Raw genomic sequence first — 21135 nt, 5'->3', positions numbered from 1 at the left:
TAGGAAGGTGATTTACCCTGCCACCTCTATGGGATGGTCTCAGCCTCCACCCCACTAGCCTATTACTTTCTTACTTGTTATCTGTAACAGCTAAAAGTCCTGGGAAATTATCATTTTAACATTTGGTTAAATTTAACTTTTTTGTTTCGAATACATAGACTACTGATACTGTTCTGAAATTAGGGGGTGAGCTGGGGTCCATGGGGGCTAATGGTTAGCTAATGGCAGTATAAATGTATAGCTTTTTATTTTTCACACATGCATATTACTCCACTATCTAGATGTGCTTATAGTTGATTTGACTGTGATTGATTGGGTTGTTTCTCATCTGTTGCTGTCCCAGTGCTCATCACGTATTGCATCCTTTATGTGTATGGGGGTTTATCAATAGGCAGAGTTCCTATCTGTGTTAGAGTGGCTGAGTTGAATAAAGGAAAACATTTCCATTTTTGTGTAGTGACTCTTAGAAACAGTGAGTGAAACCTATTTTTGAAGCCTTACCCACTCAACTTCAGATGTCTCTGGTTTTCCCTAAGCAAGCAAAAGAACAGCAGACAGGTCTGTGTTCCTCACAGTGATGGAGTGGAGTCTGTGTGTCTGATCTTGTGGGCTTTGTAGTAAGGTCAGTGAAGAGAGTTGTCAATGAGGTTAGGTCTGGAAGAGGAGGCGGCATGCTGGATTTGCAGGGTGAGCCAGGGAGGGTTTTTATTTTTCTAAATGAATGTTCTTCACAGATTCTTGTAAGCATGCCAGCCTGCAAGCTATTTAGCTTGAAAACTATGTGGACTACACTGGAAATTTTCAATTAAAACAAATGTAATTTCAGAAGTAAAACCACATCCAGAAGAAACCATTTATAATGCTTTAAAATTTTTTAGTTTAAATTTAATAAAGTAATTTACTTTTGTATTTGAAACAAAATTCAGGATTCAAGTCTGTTTCCCGGTAACACATTTACTTTGAAAGCAGCTTTCTCACACCTCTGTGGAACAAGTGCTGGCCACTTGCCTCTTCTGCTACCCTAGCATTGCTCCCAGCCCTACCCCAACCCCTTAAGTCTCACCCCACTTCCTGTATTTTTCTGTGGGTTTGAGTGGTTTTGGCAAAGACTAGAGTCCTTTTCACTGGGGAAATTGGTATTTCACGGCCTCTCTGCTCATTAGCAGTCTGATCCATTTGCTCCCCCAAACACTTGGGAGGAAACCAGCTTGATCTAGTTTCCCCAGAACAGATACCCACTCTCAGCCGCTCAGAGCGCCTTTGCTCTCTGCATGGTGCTTCCTAGTTGCAGATATGTTTTGGTTGATAGTAATGCCACCATCTTACTCACCAAGTTCAAGTCTGTCTCCATTCACATGGACACAGCACACATACCCTGTACTTTCAAGTGTTTTCAGAGCCCAGCTACCCCTCATTGCCTCAGTTTCTCCCAACCTGATGCCAGCCCCTGTCAGCTCCTTCCTGGACTTCTTTCATATCCCGATGGATGTCCCTGTGTAGCCTCTGGCTTTTCCCAGTTTGTTCTGAGTACAGCCAGTGGAGCCATGCTGAACTAAACACAAGGCAGATCCTATCAACCCTGTATTTAAAGTCTTCCTTTGGCATTACCTGCCTTGGAAATTTTAACATCATTGTGTGTCTGCACTGCCCCACCCCCGCAGCTCTTTAACCTGGTCAATTCCTGACCTCTCTTTACCGCTGCCACCATTTCAACACCTAGTGCCAGCTAGTATTTCTGCCTGGAATATGCTCCCTACATACCCAGACAGCTTAGTTCTTCATGTCCCAGCCGATGCCCTGTGCTGGGGATTGAAGACAAGGCCTTGTCCATGTGAAACAAGTGCTTTCCATTGAGCTATGTGCCCAACCCCCAGCTCTTCTCTTATGACTGGGTGAGTGGGCACTCTCTGAGACAGTGCCAGTGAACGGCCCAAGAGTAAATACTGAAACAAAGCAGATACTTTCCTGAAAGTGCCCCTTGGAGGTAACACATTTTCTCACACTTCATTGGTTACATCTAACCTTGGGTAGACAGAGAATTCCAGTGTGTCTAGGAAAGCAAGCCCCAGAGTATTAATGGTCCTAATAACCACAGAAGATCATTGGCTTCCAGAAGTCAGAGATGGCATAAACGTAGCAAGTCTGACCTACCTGAAGGTGTTTGCATGTGCTCACTATACAATACTGTTCTAAAACCCTTTCCATTGGTGCTAAGTGTTGAGCGCTTGTCTCTGGAGGTACTCAGACAATGACTGTTCTAACCACCAAGCAGTGGTGTACTGAAGGACCCTCATACAAGGTGGCTGGCTAAACTGAGTCTTTCCAGTAAGTGCCTCTTATTCTGGAACCTCTGTGGTTCTAACATGCTCCCCTTCTGAGCTTGGAGAATAACTTAGCACTCAATTTAGAGTGATAACATCTGAGTGGAGCAGGCTATTTCTGTTGGTGATTTGACAGAAACACGAATTGTTTGAAGGGTGAAAGCTGAGAGCTTTAGCCCTGAGCCCTCAGTTGAATTATGAGTTTTAAATGCAGAAAGTATTGAGACCTATAAGCACTCAATGGGTTAAACTAGCCCAGCTCTGGGCTATGCCTTTCTTTACCTCAGGCAGACGTAGGGTTCGACAGATTTGAACTTTGTGTAAGCTCTTTATTTTCAATGGAACTCTGACTACTCCGGCCAGCAGATCTGCTGCATTACCACAGTCCTGCGCACACACACTCTGGACAGAAGATGGTTTCCTATGTGTGCTATTCATTGTAGAGTGCTGCTGACTCATTCTGTCCCACCGTGACAGTTCTCTGTTAGATGTAGCAGGAAAATACAGCTTGTCTTCTCTTTTCTTATTTTATATCACTATTATTGTATTTTTCCTGTGCATGGGCACACATGCCACAGAGTACAAATGGAGGCCAGAAGACATTTTGTGGGAGTTGTTTTCTTCTTCTACTCTGTGGGTACCAGTTCTAGAACGGGTGAGGCTTGGCAGCAAGCTTCCTTACCTACTAAGCCATCGTGTCAGACTACAGCCCCTCATCTGACAGAAAAAAGTAAGAATCATTCTAACATTGTCATGTCCTTTGTAATGGCTGGTTTTATGACAGATTGACATGGCTGGAGTCATCAGAGGGGAGGGAGCCTCAACTAAAGGCATGTCTATGAGAGTAGGCTGTAGGCAAGCCTCTAGCAATTAATGTGGGAGGGCCCAGCCTAATGTGGGTGGTGCTGTCCCGGGTGGTCCTGGGTGCTATAAGAAAGCAGTCTGAGCAAGTCATGATGAGCAAGCCAGTAGTAGGCAGCACCCCGCTATGGTCTCTATTAACTCCTGTTTCCAGGTTCCTGCCCTGTTGAGTTCCTGCCCAGACTTCCTTCAGTGGTGGACTATGATGTGGAAGTGTGAGCCAAGCAAACCCTTTCCTCTCCAAGTTGCATTTGGTCATGGTGTTTCATAACAGAAACAATAATCCTTACTGAGGTGCCCTTTAATGATTTTTTTTTAAGTAGAGCCAGGCAGTGGTGGCACTGCCTTTAATCCCAGCACACAGGAGGCAGAGGCAGGTGGATCTCTGTGAGTTTGAGGCCAGCCTGGTCTACAGCTTGAGTTCCAGGACAGCTAGGGCTGTTACACAGAGAAACCCTGTCTCAAAAGGAAACAAAAAAGGAGGACATAAAATAGAATAAAGAAAAGGATGAGGAGGAGAATGGCCACTACCCACCCAGTCGACTGGAGTAATTGTAACTCTTTGGACGTCTATGGAGCTATGGCAGCAAAGCAGTGTGTTTGCTGTGTAGGAGACATCCAGGGTAAATGCAGCCTCAAGGGAACGTGGACTCAGTCAGAATGAAGGTCTGCTGTGATGGGCGTAGCCTGTCCTCCTCCTTACTTAGTAGCTTCTCTGTGTTAAAAGAGGGTGGGAGCTTAGAAGTCCCCGAGGGGCCTTGAGGATGGAACTAGGAGAGATACGGAGCCGTGGCTTTTGAGCGGTAGAGTTTATGTCTGACCTCATTTTCTCGGTGGTGTGGAAAATTCCCAGAAAGATAATTCTTAAGGTTTGGGCAGTAGGAAGGTGGGCGGCACTATCTGGTTGTCATGGTCAAAGTTAGTAATTTCCAAGAAAGGAAAGATAAACATTTAAAGCAAAACACTTCTTTAGAAGTTGTTATAAAGACTTTTTCATATGCCCTTTTATGTCAGATTTTGTTTTTATTTACAAAAATATGAGATATATACAGTAGAATGGTCAGATTTTTTTTTCATTTTTTTTACCAGCCCCCATTTTTTTTCCTGTTATTCTTTCACCCTTCCGTAAATGACTGTATCATGGGTCGTTTGCTCATAAATATGTCTGCATGTCGTACTAACCAACTTGGGACTTTGGTTTTGACATAATTGAAATGCTAGTGTTAGATATAAAGACATTAATTCTTTAATACTATATAATGTCCAATTTTTGGTAGATGGGCTAAAAAGAAAAGTACTGCCATTGTTCCTAGTGTGGGAATCCCTGGTCCAGGAGGGGAATCTGTTTTCCATTCCCTTTGATTGGGATTGGCCTTAAGACCTACCTTTGACCAGTGGAGTACGTCAGAAATAATACTGGCAGTTCCAGATCTAGCTCTTAAGGTGGCTAGCAACTTCCTGTCTTGGATGTCATCCATCATACAGGTTGTCTGACTACTCTTTATAACCTTACTGTGGGAAGGCCTAAGCTTCCAGGTAAGAATGAGTCTTGGCCCAACCATCCCAGCCAGGGGATGACAGGTACAGGAGAGAAGCCATATCCTGCTCTCCAGCTCCCCTGCCCTGAGCAAAGAATCTTCCAGCTAAGGCTACTGGGGATCTTGAGACACATACAGTCTACTTCGAACCACTGGGCTTAGGGGTTTTTAATGTTTTTCCGTGTGATAATAAGCTAAAATGCCAACACATTTGTTGCCCTGATAGTAAGACACAGCTCATTTGCAAATGAAATTTTTATTTACTTTGAGCATAGCACTTACTCTAAAAGCCTGTGTTCTGTCCACTTGTTACTGTTCTCTTGCTTGCCATTAAAACCCAAAAACATTTGAATTGGGGCTGGAAAGGTGGCTCCGAGGTTAAGCGTACTGGCTGTAATTGCACAGGACCCAGGTTTGAGTGCCAGCATCCAGATGGTGGCTTATTCAATGCCTGAATCCTGCACATATATACAAGCAGACGAAACATTCATACATGAAAGATAGCCTTAAAAAAAAACGCAAAACAAAAATCGAAGTGTGTGTGTGCACACACCAGGCTTGCATGTGGCGGTCAGAGGACAAGTATTGCCTTTCTACCCTGTGAGTCCTGAAGGTCGTCGATCAAACTGAAGCCGTCAGGCACAGGCACGGATGCTTTTACTTGCTGAGCCATCTCACTAGCCACATAAGCACATTTTAAAGCACTATACTTTTCTTTTAGAAATACTTTTTATTCTTTCAAATTTTCATACAATGTATTTTAATCATATTCTTTCCCTCCCCCAGTTCCTGCCTTAACCTCTCCACCTCCCTACCCACCCAGTTTCCTGTTCTTTCTCACACCATCTCTCTAAAAAATATCAAAACAAAATGTCCAAAGGACAAAAAAATACAAAACATACAAAAGAGCACACAAAAACGAACCAAGGAGTCTGTGTTGTGTGGCCAACTACTCCTGAGCATAGGGCCTGCTCTGTAGTGTGGTTGCTGTATCCAGTGCCACACCATTAGAGCACGCTGTTTTTTTCCTTCTGGTATTTATCAATCATCCCTTCTCTGAGCTGAGGTTTTTGTCTGGCTAGAGCTTGTGCAGGTCTTGTAAAACATAATTCATATTCATATTCTCTGTGTGTCTCTGTCTGCCTGTGTCTCTGTCTCTGTCTCTCTCTCTCTCTCTCTTTCTCTCTCTCTCTCCTGACTACCTCTGCTTGTCAGGATTAAAGGTGTGTGTCACCTCACTCCACCAGCAGTATCATGTGATGACCTAATTATTGCCTGGTGGAGGAGAAAGGATCACAGTGTGAGTGAACCATCTTCTCTAAAGAAGGGAGAGTTCAGGAAGCAGGGCTCTAGAGCAAACCCTCTGGTGTGTAAAACTGTCACAGATGCCTGTAGGTGCCATCTTCTCTTTGCAAGCAGGTACATGCAAGAAACATGACAGCCCAGAAGACAATGAGGGATCTTGAAGGAGTAGAATTGTTTCTTTACATGTTTACTTACAGTTGGTAACCTTTCTTTCTCTAACCAGCATTGCTGTCAGTGCACATTGACCCCTCTTTTGTGTACTTTATCTTATGTTTCACAAGTCTCTTCATTTAGATGCTTGAATTTGTTGAGTGTTGATGTAGTAGTTTATAATACCAGCCTCTGCTGCCAAATGGCCACTGATTGGCATCCTTTGATTCTGCCCAACAGTGATTCCCAGAAGTCTCACTTGCTCTGTAACTTAGGGTCTGGAGAGATGGTTCAGGGGTTAAGAGTGGTTAAGAGTAGGGACCCAATGTTGGTTCCCAGCATTCATATCAGATGGTTCACAAGCTCCTGTAACTCCAGCTCCAGGGTATCCAGTGTCCTCCTCTGGACACACATCTGTGTGTCCCCCACACATCTGTGCACATATACACAGACACACAGTTAAACAACAAAGGAATAAGAATCTGTGTGCATCAAATGTATGTTAGCCTTTCTGTTGCTGTGACAAAAGTCTGGAGGAAGGGAGACACTAGATGCTTTGCTCCGTGTGCATGGAGGCGTCAGTTCACGCTAACCTGCTGTGGAGGAGGAGCACAGCAGCTCGCATCCTGGGGCATCAGAAGAGGGCGGGCGTCTGCTGCTGAGTGTTCTCTCTGCTGTAGGATGATGGTATTTCCCTCTTAGTTCATCTTCCGTGGAAATAGCACCAGACCCTCGGGGGTTTGCCTGTTTGTTAATCTCTTAGACCTTCTTCAGTCCCTTGCAAGTAGCCATCAAGACTGACCATCACAGTCACGCAGTGCCCCGTCATCTGCCATAAGGTGCTCTGTGAGCATTCAGTTTCTAAGTCTGGCAAGAACACCCCCCCCCCCACACACACACACTGCTCTGTTTCAGACAATGTAAAGCTGCTGCCTTTCCTCTTGAGAGGAACAGCTCAGGCCCAGTTTGTCAGAGTCGATAGAAAAGTGCTTAAGGCATTCCCCCCAGCACTTTCAGATAAAGGGACGCATCCACATCCTCCCCACCCAAATTATGCCACCAACATGGTGGCATCTTGACTATGACTTTAATCCCATGGAAATCAAAATTCATGTGGCCAGCCCTGAAGTCACATAGTTCTGAGTCTTTACCTCCAAGAACACACTCTGGCTCCTGCTAGGTTTTCTTCTCTTTCTTTTTTTCATTTCTTTCTGTCTGTTGTTTTTATTAAAGCTTTGTGGTTCTTGTTAAAGATTTTAGAGCTTTGATTATTAATGTGAATTGACTTTCCCTCATTTTTCTAACCAGTCACTTCTGACATGTGGGAAGTCCACATCATGTGTGTTGTTAGTATAGTAATACATCTTACTCAGATTTCTTATTAGTGGGTAAAACCTTCGTCCTGTAAGCATGAAGGCCAGAGTTCAAGTTCCCAGAGGCCACATGAACGCTGGGTGGGTGTGGCTGCTGCCTGCAATCTCACCACACAGGAGGCACAAACAGTTTCCCTAGAGCAGACTGGCTAGCCAGGCTTAACCCAAACAACAATTTCCAGGTTCAGCAAGTGACCCTGCCTCAGAATATAAGGTAGAACGTGGTCGAGAAGATGCCCGAGGTCAGTGTTAGGCCTGCACACAGCCATGCAGGCGCCCGCGCATGCAATGCTGGAGACATCATGTCCCTGTTGCTCAGTGAAACCCAGTTCTTATCACAAATACCAGCACTGTCCATGTGCTTTTGCATTTGTGCCATAGAAGCAAGGGTCTTGCATTGTCTGCTATGAATTCTGCTGGTGGTCTGGGCGTGTGGTGAGCCCAGGTTCTCTTCCAGCGAGTGAGTGATGTGTCTTCCAGTTGGTGGCTCTCCATCTTTCTTTTCTCTCTCCTGCCAAGCATGGTGCTTACAGACATTGCCATTGACCCTTATCCCAAGTAGACATAAATAATGGACCATGTCACAAAACTGTCACTTAAATTGTAAACTTAAACATGTTGAGTGATGACCTTTTCTGCCCCCCTCCTCTGTGTCTGTCTCTGTCTGTCTGTCTCTGTCTCTGTCGGTCTGTCTCTGTCTCTGTCGGTCTGTCTCTGTCTCTGTCGGTCTGTCTGTCTCTCTCTCTGTCTCTCTGTCTCTCTCTTTCTCTTTCTCTGTCTCTCTCTCTCTCTGTCTCTCTCTTTCTCTCTCTGTCTCTCTCTGTCTCTCTCTCTCTCTCTCACACACACACACACACACACACACACACACACACATACACACACACACTTTCATTCTGTTTTGCATCTGTCCAGGAGTAGAACTACTGGATATATTTGGTAACTATGTATATAGTAGCTTCTTGAGCAACTGCCAAAATATTTTTGTTTAAAGTAGCTGCACTATTTCACATACCAGAAACAGTGAAAGCTCCAATTTCACCATATTCTTGTCAGAAATTGTTCTCTGTCATGTGACTGCATCTCTCCTGATGGGTTGCAGAGGGATCTAATTGTAGTTTTCATTTGTTTCCTTAGCTACCAATGATGTTGGTATTTTTTGTTTTACTAGTATTTTTTGGCTTTGGAGGCAAGGTCTCACTATGTAGCCCTGGCTGTCCTGGAACTCATTATATAGACCAGGCTGGCCTTGAACTCTCAAGAGGTCTACCTGCCTCTACTTCCTAAGTGCTGGGATGAAAGCTGTATGCCGCCATGTTTGGCAAAGTTAAGCATTCCAAAATATACTTATTACCCATTCATGTGTCTTAGGGGAAATATCTGACAAATCTCTTACTCATTTTTCAGTAGATGGTGTTCTTCTCAAGTGGTAAAAGATCTCCATACACACCCCAGGAACACTTACCAGGCAGATGATTTTCAAGCCTGTTTTTTGGGCTGCAGCTCAAGCTTTCTACTGCCTTCAGCCCCAGCCCCAGTTCGTCACTTTGAAAGTGTGGCCTTTGAAGTCTAGCTTTACTTTTGATGAAGCCTAGTTGATCTGTTGTTTTCTTCTTGCACTTTTATTCTGTCTGAGATCTTTCATGACTTACCCAACAAGCTGATGTGCTCACTAGAGGACTGTAACTGCGTGCCATTCTTAAAGCCATTATAAAGCACTAACTTCAAAGAATTTGCTAAGTATATTTAAAGGTACTTAGAAAATATGTACTTTTGGCCAACAGACCTATTTCTGTACACTTATCCTCAGGAAATAACCTATAGAAGGAAAAAGACCCTGTATGGGCAGAGTTGTTCTTGTACTGTGACCCATAAAGTGAGCAGTTGAAGCTCATGTAACATTGAACAGGATTCAATAGAGTTAAGTCCACTGCAGTATACGATTAGACAGTAGACATTTTAATTATGAAAGCTGTGTAATGAAGTTAAGTTCAATAATGTGAGGAAAAGGAAATATATAGATCTCTACATCTAGATTATTTTGGTTGGGAATGTATATTTAGACACTGAAAACTGCCTATTATTATTAGATAGTTTTATTTTCTTAAACTTCACTTCACCACTAATGTCTTTATAAATAAATTCAGTAAATTTGCCCCTGACACTGGCGGGTGGTGGTGGAAGCAGTGACTGTGGTTAGATCTGGAGTGTGTTTATCACGGGACAGCCGTTTTAATAGCAGTTTGTTTTATCATCACGATTAAGCTAGATTTAGAAGCCAAAAAGAAAAGATAGCTTACCTTGTTTACTTTCTAAGAATTTGACACCAGATATTTAAATTCTCTCTATATTTTATATCAAATTCAAATAGATACTAATTTTAATATTAGAATCACTATACTCTTATTCATTATAGCTTGAATATTTGCTAACAAGAAATTTAATGATGAGGATGATGTGTCTATTCAAAAAGCTGGAGTTTTAAACATAAAATAGAATATAGATGTAATCAGTGCTCTACTCAAGAGAAAGCACTGGGAATAAGAAAGTGCACACCAGAGACAGGAGTGAGGCTCAAGAGGGGCCGTGATGGCAGACTCTGTTGAGAGCAGGTAGGGGTCACAGGGAAAAGCACCCCCTGATGGTGTTGTATGGAACGGCCGCTACAGCTATTTTGCATATAAGTAAATCCCTCAGTTTAGCTTCAAACGGATCAAGGATTTGTGTTTTTAAGAACAGAAAAAGCGTGAACAGAGATAAAAATGAAAAGTAACAAGCAAGTGCCGGACAAGCGTGTGACGAGCGCTTCGAGTCCAAGATGAGGCCTCACACTGAGCTGCTGACTCACCTGGGTTGGTGGGCTCCCTCTGATCCTTGGCTTACCTATGTGACAGTGTCATGGGCACATGGAGGGGCTACGGCTTTCCCATCGTTGGGAATACATGCAGTAGGACAACAAGTAGGAAAGGCAGGTGTGGCTCTCACACCCCCTGCCTGCTTCCACACTGAAACTGACTTGGTCTCTGGGCCTGGTTTGAAGGAGACAGAGGCTTTGTCATGTTCTTGTGTGTGGGAAGACTGTGAAAAGAAAAGCCCTTGTCGATCCAAATGTTTAAACAGGAATTACACTGGGTCTTTTGTTCTCAGTCTAAACTGGTTAGAATTAATTTTTAGGCTCAAAAGGATGGTTTTCCTTCCTTCCCTCTTTCTTGACTATAAGCTAAGTTACTTAATGCAAAGATATAGGGAGATAAACAAAGAAAAACTGTATAATTTAAACATATCAAATGGTGCAGAGCATCTCAGGACAACACCAAGGAGCGCCTGCCTTAACATTCACAGCACAGAGGCACAGTAGCTTCAACGATCGCACGGTAGAAAGTAAGCGGTGGGTCTGTGCTTAGGGACTGGAAACGGCAGAGTCAGAGACTGCAAGATCTTCATCACATTTTTTCTCTTTCTCCCCAGGCTTAATAAGGAAAAGTGGCTTTCTGCGAATAACTGATAAAACTACCCTTAGAAGCGCCTCCTGGGCCCTCATGGAATAGCTGGGATTTGTACTGCAAGGCTTTCTTGCCTGCTGCTGACCCGAAGTGATTGTCACCATGGCCAGCAAGAGGAAGTCCACTACCCCATGCATGATCCCGGTTAAGACCATGGTGCTGCCGGGTGCCAGCACAGAGGCTCAGCCTGTGGAACCTCTACCTGAAGGTCCCCAGCAGGACCTTCCCTCAGAGGCCCCTGAAGCCAGCAGTGAGGCAGCCCCAAACCCCAGCAGCACTGATGGCTCTGCCCTGGCAAATGGGCACCGGGGCACTTTGGACGGCTACGTATATTCCTGTAAGGAGTGTGACTTCAGGTCCCAGGATGTGACCCACTTTGTAGGACACATGACTTCAGAACACACGGACTTTAATAAAGACCCACATTTTGTATGTACAGGGTGCAGTTTCCTGGCAAAAACCCCTGAAGGGCTGTCCCTGCATAATGCCAAGTGTCACTCAGGGGAAGCCAGCTTTCTGTGGAATGTGACCAAGCCAGACAATCATGTGGTGGTGGAGCAGAGTGTCCCTGAGAATGCTAGCTCATCTGTCCTAGCAGGTGAGTCTACTGAAGGGACTGAAATCATCATTACCAAGACTCCAATCATGAAGATAATGAAAGGCAAAGCTGAAGCCAAGAAAATCCATATGCTTAAAGAGAACGCTCCTACTCAGCCTGGCGGGGAGGCCTTGCCTAAGCCATTGGCCGGGGAGACAGAGGGTAAAGAGGGGGACCACACTTTCATCAATGGGGCCACTCCAGTCAGTCAGGCATCTGCTAATTCCACAAAACCCCCTCATACTGCCAATGGGCCCCTGATAGGAACAGTGCCCGTATTGCCAGCTGGCATAGCACAGTTCCTCTCCCTCCAGCAGCCCACAGTACATCCCCAGCACCATCCCCACCAACCCCTGCCCACATCCAAGGCCCTTCCAAAAGTCATGATCCCCCTGAGCAGCATCCCGACATACAATGCAGCCATGGACTCCAACAGTTTTCTGAAGAACTCCTTCCACAAATTCCCCTACCCAACCAAAGCTGAGCTCTGCTACTTGACTGTGGTGACCAAGTATCCAGAAGAACAGCTTAAAATCTGGTTCACAGCCCAGAGACTGAAGCAGGGAATCAGCTGGTCTCCTGAGGAGATCGAAGATGCCAGGAAAAAGATGTTCAATACAGTCATCCAGTCTGTGCCTCAGCCCACAATCACAGTTCTAAACACACCACTTGTTGCCAGTGCTGGCAATGTCCAGCACCTCATCCAGGCTGCTCTCCCAGGTCATGCTGTGGGACAGCCTGAGGGCACAGCAGGGGGCCTGTTGGTCACTCAACCATTGATGGCCAATGGGCTACAAGCATCAAGCTCATCTCTCCCCCTGACAACTGCATCTGTTCCCAAGCCAACTGCGGCACCCATTAACACTGTGTGTTCAAATACAACATCCGCTGTGAAGGTTGTCAATGCAGCCCAGTCACTCCTCACAGCATGCCCCAGCATAACTTCCCAAGCTTTCCTTGATGCAAACATCTACAAAAATAAGAAGTCTCATGAACAGCTGTCGGCTCTGAAAGGAAGCTTCTGCCGGAACCAGTTTCCCGGGCAGAGTGAAGTAGAGCACCTGACCAAAGTCACAGGCCTCAGCACCAGAGAGGTCCGGAAGTGGTTCAGTGACCGGAGATATCACTGCCGGAACCTGAAGGGCACCAGGGCCATGGTGCCTGGAGAGCATGGCTCTGTTCTCATTGACTCTGTGCCAGAGGTGCCCTTTCCCCTGTCATCTAAAGTTCCAGAGGTGCCCTGTGTCCCAACAGCAACCTCACTAGTGAGTCACCCTGCCACCAAACGACAGTCTTGGCACCAGACCCCAGACTTCACGCCAACCAAATACAAAGAGAGAGCCCCAGAGCAGCTGCGAGTGCTAGAGAGCAGCTTTGCACAAAACCCACTTCCCCCCGAGGAGGAGCTGGACCGCCTAAGAAGTGAAACAAAAATGACCCGGAGGGAAATTGATGGCTGGTTCTCAGAGAGGCGGAAAAGGGTGAATGCGGAGGAGACAAAGAAGGCTGATGGGCATGCGCCTCAGGAGGAGGCAGAGGGTGCGGAGGAGGAGGGTAGAGATGAAGAGCTGGCCAGTGAGCTGAGGGCTCCTGGTGAAAATGGCTCTTCGGAAATGTTTCTTAGCCATACCTTGGCAGAACGGAAGGTTAGCCCCATCAAAATCAACCTCAAGAACCTGCGGGTCACTGAAGCCAGTGGCAAGAGTGAGCTTCCGGGGATGGGGATGGGTGTCTGTGAGCCTGAGGAAGATGGCTTGAACAAGGCGGTAGAGCAGCCGCCCAGCAGAGTAAGCTACAAGAAGACTGCACAGCAGCGCCACTTGCTGCGGCAGCTCTTTGTCCAGACACAGTGGCCCAGCAACCAGGACTACGACTCCATCATGGCCCAAACAGGGCTGCCCCGGCCGGAGGTGGTTCGCTGGTTTGGTGATAGCAGGTATGCCCTTAAGAACGGCCAGCTCAAGTGGTACGAAGACTATAAGAGGGGCAACTTCCCACCAGGTTTGCTGGTCATAGCCCCTGGCAACCGAGAGCTGCTGCAAGATTATTACATGACACACAAGATGCTGTGTGAGGAGGACCTGCAGACCCTCTGCGAGAAGACCCAGATGAGTGCCCAGCAGGTCAAGCAGTGGTTTGCTGAGAAAATGGGTGAAGAGACCCGGGCTGTGGCAGATACAAGCAGTGAGGATCAGGGCCCTGGACACGGAGAGCCTGTGGCAGTTGACAAGGTGCTGGGCGATGCCTGTGCAGCGCTGTCTGAGAACAGTGAAGCATGGGAGCCAAGTGCTCCTGAGGCCGGCTCAGAGCCCTTTGACACTTCAAGTCCCCAGTCCGGACGTCAGCTCGGTAAGGGGCTCATGGGATCTGTGCACGGCCTTTCTCGGAATCTGAGGGGAGGGTACAGTCACAGAGTAGGTACTGGTGGCAGGTACTGCTACCTCTGAGACTAGCTGGCAATCAGACCAACTGCAGAGGAGTAAATGCCAGGGACAACTGGCAGTAGAAACCATACAAGTAAAAGCTCAAAACTGGACTTCTGGTTTGGGTTCCTCTGTTTTTTATTTATGGTGGTGTTTGGTTTAAATCCATGCAGGGGAGAGAACATAGTGGACTTAAAGGGACTCCTGTGTTTCTAGCCATTTCTTAGCATTGCTTAAGGAGTCCCAGAGATAGCATCTGTATGGATACAGGGTTAGGACTTCAGAAGAACTTTAACTCAGATTGGCAAGCAAAAGAGAATGGTTCAATGGTCTCATTTGTGTGCGTGCCTGGTGCTCACAAAGGTCAGAAGAGGGCATTAGATCCCCGGGAACTCGAGTCACAGCTGCGCCTGTGACCTGGCATGTACGTTCTGGGAATCAAGCCTGGGTCTTTTTAAGTAGTAGGTAGCAAATCCTTTTAACTGATAAACAGTCTCTCCAACTCCATTTTTTTTCCTAATCAAAATCTTGTCTTAGGTTTGTATTGTTTTTTCCTGATAGAGAAGAGATGTTTATTATAATGGAAAATCACCTTGTTTTAAGAAACAGGAAATTCAACACTTAAGGTTGCTTTTCAGTTTCTCAGGATGGTGGTATTTTGGTATTCAGAAGTAACACTTGATTATTTTAAGGCATGATGGTGAAACTGTGAACACGTCACTTCAGTAGATTTTGATTTTCTATAATTTTGGTCCATGAGATACAGACTCTTCACTGTCTCTTGCCATTTGTCTCCTGGTGAAATGCCCCTCCCAGAGCAGCTAGAACAAGAGTCTGCAGAGAGGAGTGTCACAGAAGCCAAAGGCCTGGGTCGCTAAATGATAGCGTGGCCGGCTGAGTCACAGAGGGTGGAGTCAACTACAAGTGTCTGTGGGATTGGACAGCTGTGCAGGTGGTCCCTGCTGCTTCCGTGCAGGGCTCTAACCAAGTACAGCATGCTAACCCTGGGACCGCATGGCACTTTCTCACAGTGTTGTTTGTATACAGTGCCTGGACATTATTGTTTGCTTTGACCTAGGAAATCCTAGTTCCCTGTCCCACTTATTTTCTACTGAAGACCTCTAAAAAAAATCTACAAAATGCTTATTCCTTTGCTGAATATTCTTAATTTCTTTCAACACCTGTTTTGAAATGCTGGGCTGTTGCTTCACTTACTAAAGGAAAAGGAGATTTCCATGTATGATGGTTGGGGGGAGGGCTGCCACCAGTGAGCACCTGTGGAAGGAGTGTGCCCCTCTCCCCCCCCACCCCGAGTCTCTGACTCTGTATATGCAGGTGAGTGCGTGCCTGCAGAAGGCAAGGGGTCAACCCCCAGGTATCTTTCCTCAGGAGCCATGCAACTTACTTCCCAAACTGGGACTTGGGGCTTGACCATTAGGCTAGTGGGCCACCAGGCTCCAGGGACCCACCTGTCTCCACCTTCTCTGCATAAGTGTATGAGCATATAAGTGTGTCACCATACCTGGCCTTTGCATGTATGAGCATATAAGTGTGTGCCACCATACCTGGCCTTTGCACATGGATTCTAGGCAGTAAACGTAGGCCCTATGCTTATGAGGCAAGTGCTTTACTAACTGAACCATCCCCCAGTCCACACAACTTACTGCCTCATGCCCACCACTGAGGGGAATTCAGCTCTGCAGAGCAAACAGGAGAAACACCTGGCGGAACCCAAGTCTCTGGTCACCAGTCAGGCACGTGAACGCACAGTGCCACTGACATCTCCAATTCTATGCATTCATTCACTACTGGAAGAATGGCCTCAATATCTCACAGTAGCGTTTTATCTATTCTTCTTCCTCTCTTCTTCCCTCTTTTTTCCTCCTCCCAATTTCTTTCTTTCTGTGTATAGATCTGTGTGCATGTGCATCTAAGTATGGAAGCCAGAGGTCCCCATTGGCTGTCTCCCCTGTATTGCTCTTTTCACTGACTAGACTGACTGACCAGTGAGTTTCAGGGATCTACCTTCTTCAACACTCCTGTCCTCACCCCCTTGAAGTGTGTCTCTATACTTTTTAAAAAAAAAGCTTTTATTGAATTGGCCCTTTGATAATTTTATGCATTATAAAGTGTACTGACTATCATGACACTCTACTTCCAAGTCCCAGTCCCAAATTCTTGCCCCTCTATTTTGGTGACTCACTGAGTTTAAAGAGGATCGTCTGTGTAACCATGGACTTAGAACTGTCCATTCAAACCTAGTGGCTTCTCAGTGGACACACAGCTACCTCTCCAGAATCCATCAGCAGCCAATAGTTCAGCAGGGTCCTGTGAACTCTTTCCCAATACACGATTATTGATAAACCCAGAACCCCCCATTTAAACACTAATTTTAATTTTATGTATATTGATGTTTTACCTGTATGTGTATGTGTACCACCTGCATGCCTGATGCCCTTAGATGACCGAAGAGGGCATTAGATCCTCTGGAACTAGAGCTACAGATTGTCACAGAGTTACAGCGTTACAGGTCGTGTTTGCTACCTTATAGGTGCTGAGAACTAAACTTGGGTCCTCTGCAAAGGTATTGTGTTGTTAACTGCTGGGCCATTTCTCCAGCCTCCTAGGCCCAGTCTTAAACCAATTAAAGACAGCTGCTGTGAAGCCATTTCTGCACTGACCGTGCTGGCCTCAAAAGACAGCATTTCACAGCCCTTGTACCTGGCTCTTCTATCCCTTCTACCCTCTCTTTAATGATGATCCCTGAGCTTTAGAGTCTAGAACATAAACAACAACTTATTCTTAGCCCCTGAGCCGTCATTTGATTGGCATCTCATCGCCATGACAGTCTAACTAAAAATACTAACAAGTTTCCCTTAGGGCCTAAGATTTCCTTAGCCATGAGTTTTTACCAAACAAGAGTTCTCTTTCCATGAGAAAGCAGTTGTTTACACATAGAACAGTTATGTCACTATTGCATTAGTGAGCACATCTTGCCTTACAGATGGGTATTGTAGTTTGTAGGATTCACAGCGACTTCAGACAGTTGGTGCCTTTTCTCCTTCAGCAGTATATAGAGCATCTTCCAACGCTGTGGAAGCTGGCCAGCGTAGAAAAAGCTTCCAGCTCAGTTCCAATTTGACCTCTATACCTTGCAATCAAGGTCTACGGTGTCTTCAGTAACAGGGTCTTATCAACCAGCTGTGGCTTGTGTTATTTGTGCACACCTCTGGCCCTGTGACCAACAACCCATGAGGCATTATCTCACACTTGGCTTTGGGGTTTTGTTTAATAAGCACGGCTTTGAGGAACAGCATTATCCAGACATGCATGGAATTTCCCTTAAAACGCCTCAGGGTCCTGATTACGGGAGCAGGCCACAATGCCTGCTTTTTACACGGTTTCTGAGGATCTGAACTCAGGTCCTTATGCTGGCGTGGCAGGTACTTTGCCAACTGAGCCATTTCCTCAGTCCTCAGAATGCTACGTGGGGTGACTTGTGACATCCTGGGGGTAATGAAGGTATAAGAAACAGCTTTTTAATGTCTGGTTTGACCCTATTCCAGTACAAAATACATTGTTTCTCCCCTTTACCTGGAAGACTTTCCATGTATCAATCTAAGTGACCATATACTGTCCCCACTTCAGTGATTATGTGATGGCCAGTAAGCCAGGATGTCACGCCAAACAGAGATAAGAATGATTACAGGGTGATGTTACAAACATGGCAGAGTAAGACAGAGCTCACCCTCACCAAAACCCAAAACCACCTAAGAGAAAAAATAGCGAAGCATCCAGCTGAACATTCACAGCATCCGGAAGTGAGCACAGAGAGGCTTACCTAGTTCGGTAAATTTGTTTTCTGTGCAGCAGTCCTCTTTCCACACAGCAGGCAGCCATGGGAACTATGGCCCAGGTTGCTGGTGTGGCTTATTTTTGCCAGTGGGCAGTAATGACTTTGTCCTCCAAAACTTGGAGCTTGCTGCATTTTTGCCATCATAGAGGCCAGTCATTGTTCCCAACCCCGTGGGCTGAAGCATCTTCTTAGTCACTAGGTATTTAAAGAGAGCATTCATTCCCCCCTTTTAGCAAACCAGACATTTAAAGAATCTTATGTTCCCACAGAGACAACCCAGCAGAAACTTCAATGACCCCACATATGAAGAGTGCACACTTGACAGGAAGTTTGAAAAAAATCTCAAACCAGATGACTCCAGCCCTCACTGAGCAAAACTTACCAATTCTGGAAGCAAAGAGAATTAAATTTTGAGTTACCACATACCATACTTAGAAGGTCCAGTTTTCAATAGAAAATTACAAAACAGAAAAAAGAAACTTAAAGTATGTCCATTCTCAGAAAAGAACAAAAGTTTGACACATAACTTCCCTTGAAGAAGTCTAGGCAGTGATTGGATAGAGATCATTGGTTAAAGGTCTTAGATCTGCCTTCAGTCTGCTCAGTGAAATGCAGGAAAGCATGGGAAGAATGAGGAAAAATCAGGGAGAAAGTGCATCATTGCAATGACAGTGTTAGCTGACGAGGTACCAACTATAACAACAGAGCACTCCAGAGCCAAACAGTGCAACCCGAGACAAACAGTGCAACCCGAGACAAACAGTGCAACCCCAGACAAACACTGCAACCCCCAGACAAACAGTGCAACCCCAGACAAACACTGCAACCCCCAGACAAACAGTGCAACCCCAGACAAACAGTGCAACCCCAGACAAACAGTGCAACCCCAGACAAACAGTGCAACCCCAGACAAACAGTGCAACCCCAGATAAACACTGCAACCCCAGACAAACAGTGCAACCCCAGACAAACAGTGCAACCCCAGACAAGTTTGTTAGAGGCTGAGCAACATCTGAACAAGATGGAGGGTCAGAGGATGTGAAGAGATGACCCAGAGGCACAGAAGACAACAAGAACAACAAATAGAAACTAAAGGGGCCTGGGGGACATAGACAGACATGGAGACATTGTAGGAATTCTAGGAGAAAGACAGAAAGACTAATGACAGAAAACTTTTCAAATTAGATGAAAGGCCATGAACATTCCCATCCCAAGCAATTTAGTGAACTCAAACCAGGGTAAATTTAGAGGCAACAGCTCATCATGTGGGGACCCTCAATAAGGTTAGTGGTTGAGGAAGGACCCATCTGAAGTGCTGGAAAAGGAAAGCAGTTCAGTCAGTTGCAGATGGACAAAAGCTAACGTCCCTACTGCAGATGCCACCAAGATGCCTTTGTGCAGAAGTGAAATGATACTGAATGGTAACTTGAACCCACAAGAAAAATAACCATAATGATGATTTTATAGGTAAATATACCAGTGTCATTATACTTTTAATTCGTAATTTTTCTATCATCCCTGTATGACTTAAAATGCAAACTTCATGAAAAGTATAATCTGTGTTAATCCAACAGGAAGATGAATCTGCAGTAAACAGCATGGTTGGGTCTCTAAGTAACACGGAAAGCCAGCGGTTATCAGGTTGGATCACTTCAAGTTTACAGTGCTAATCATACATATAAAGGAGACAAACTAAGCACGCTGAGAAAAGCGAATATCCAAAGAGGCGGTAAGGGAGGGTTTACAAATAAAAACTACGACAGAAAAGATAGCTAGGTAGCAGGAACACTCCTCCTCTATCAGTGATCACATACAACGTCAGTGGACTAAGTTATTCCAAAGACAAAGATTGCTATATTGGACCAAAATCATACAGGAACCATCTATTTACTGTCTGTAAGGATTCACATTAAATACAGGGACACAAAAATGTCAAAGGTGAAGGACAGAAAGAAAATTACCAGTTGCTAGAGTCTTTACTGAGATGTTTCCAGGCTCTGTCTGTCTGTGTCTGTCTGTCTGTCTGTCTGTCTGTCTGTCTGTCTGTCTGTGTGTGTGTGTGTGTGTGTGTGCGCGCGCGCGGGGTTTTTCAAGACAGGGTTTCTCTATGTAGCATTGGTTGTTCCGGAACTCACTCTATAGACCAGGCTGACCCTCAAATTCAGAGATCTGCCTGCCTCTGCCTCCCAAATGCTAGGATTAAAGGTGTGCACCACTACCACCCTGCTTAGTTCTTAGTTTCTTATCCAAAAAAAACCCTGAAAATCAGGGGTCACACAGATGTAGAGAGGCAACAAGCTAACTCCTCATGATTGACAGTGGGTCACATGAATGAAAACAAAGAGCCCTTTGTCCCAGGCCTCCTCTGTGGGTTCAAGAGAAAGGGAGGCTGGCTACTAAATCAGAGGAACCACTTAGGTGGTTCTCGTCTTGATAGGTTATATAATCGTTTCCTCCACTTGGTATGTCCTCCCCATACTGCATCTGACTTCAATCATAAGCCCACCCAATTATGCAGAGACATGAGAGGGCACATGGGGATTTTCCATAAGAGATTACTAAAAGACATAGCTTTATTTTATATCCCATGTACCCCAAACCAATTGAACCCTTCTACTCTCATACTCAGATAAGCTGAAAAGACTTGAAACAAACTGTCTTCATTTGATTGGTACTAGGGGCAGAGAGCATCTTGTCATTCCGAGATGGGAGTATATGTAGACTGACCGAGGTGGGGTGTTGAGAGGTTTCTGAGGTTGTTAGGGACACTGTTTGGAAAAGAGTATGTGTGCACAGCAAATGCAGATGAAGGAACTAGGCTGCTGAGTGCACTACTACAAGAAGGGTATGTATGCGTGTATGTGCAAAACTGAAACCAAATGGGGTTCCAAACCAAACCATCTCCTATGCTTCCCTGCCTCAGATATGCCATACAAAGAGTACATAGAGAGAAAGCTAATATGGCTTTATTATGGTGAGGCCAAATCAATTAACTTTGAATAAAACATTTATGACAGATAACAATGTTATATTTTGGTAAAAGGTCCAGTACAAGATTTAGCAGTTATTAACATATACTCACTTGGGTCCAAAAGAACATAAAGTAAAAATACAGAATTAAAAGGAAAATATTCAAAAATACTTAAAGACTTTAATAGTCTACTTTCAATAGTAGACATAAAAACATACAGAAGCCAAATATGGTGG

At 45.2% G+C, this 21135-nt stretch overlaps 1 protein-coding gene across 9 annotated transcripts in view; it reads left to right on the top strand.

Moving 5' to 3' along the window:
- Zhx3 (zinc fingers and homeoboxes 3) overlaps nucleotides 1-21135 on the top strand; it is a 109016-nt gene that overhangs the window by 79308 nt on the left and 8573 nt on the right. For all 9 annotated transcript variants that reach the window (XR_015683006.1, XR_015683005.1, XR_015683007.1 and 6 more), the window contains 1 exon segment: nucleotides 11017-13998. Coding sequence is in view for 6 of the 9 variants with exons in the window: in NM_001047097.2 (NP_001040562.1) it covers nucleotides 11154-13998 (2845 nt within the window). In the remaining 3 variants the exon portion in view is untranslated.

This window comes from Rattus norvegicus, chromosome 3 (genome assembly GCF_021556685.1).
Source record: "Rattus norvegicus strain SHRSP/BbbUtx chromosome 3, alternate assembly SHRSP_T2T, whole genome shotgun sequence".
NCBI lineage: Eukaryota > Metazoa > Chordata > Mammalia > Rodentia > Muridae > Rattus > Rattus norvegicus.
Note: the sequence above shows the minus strand (reverse complement) of the source record. Positions and strands in the feature narration are given on the sequence as shown.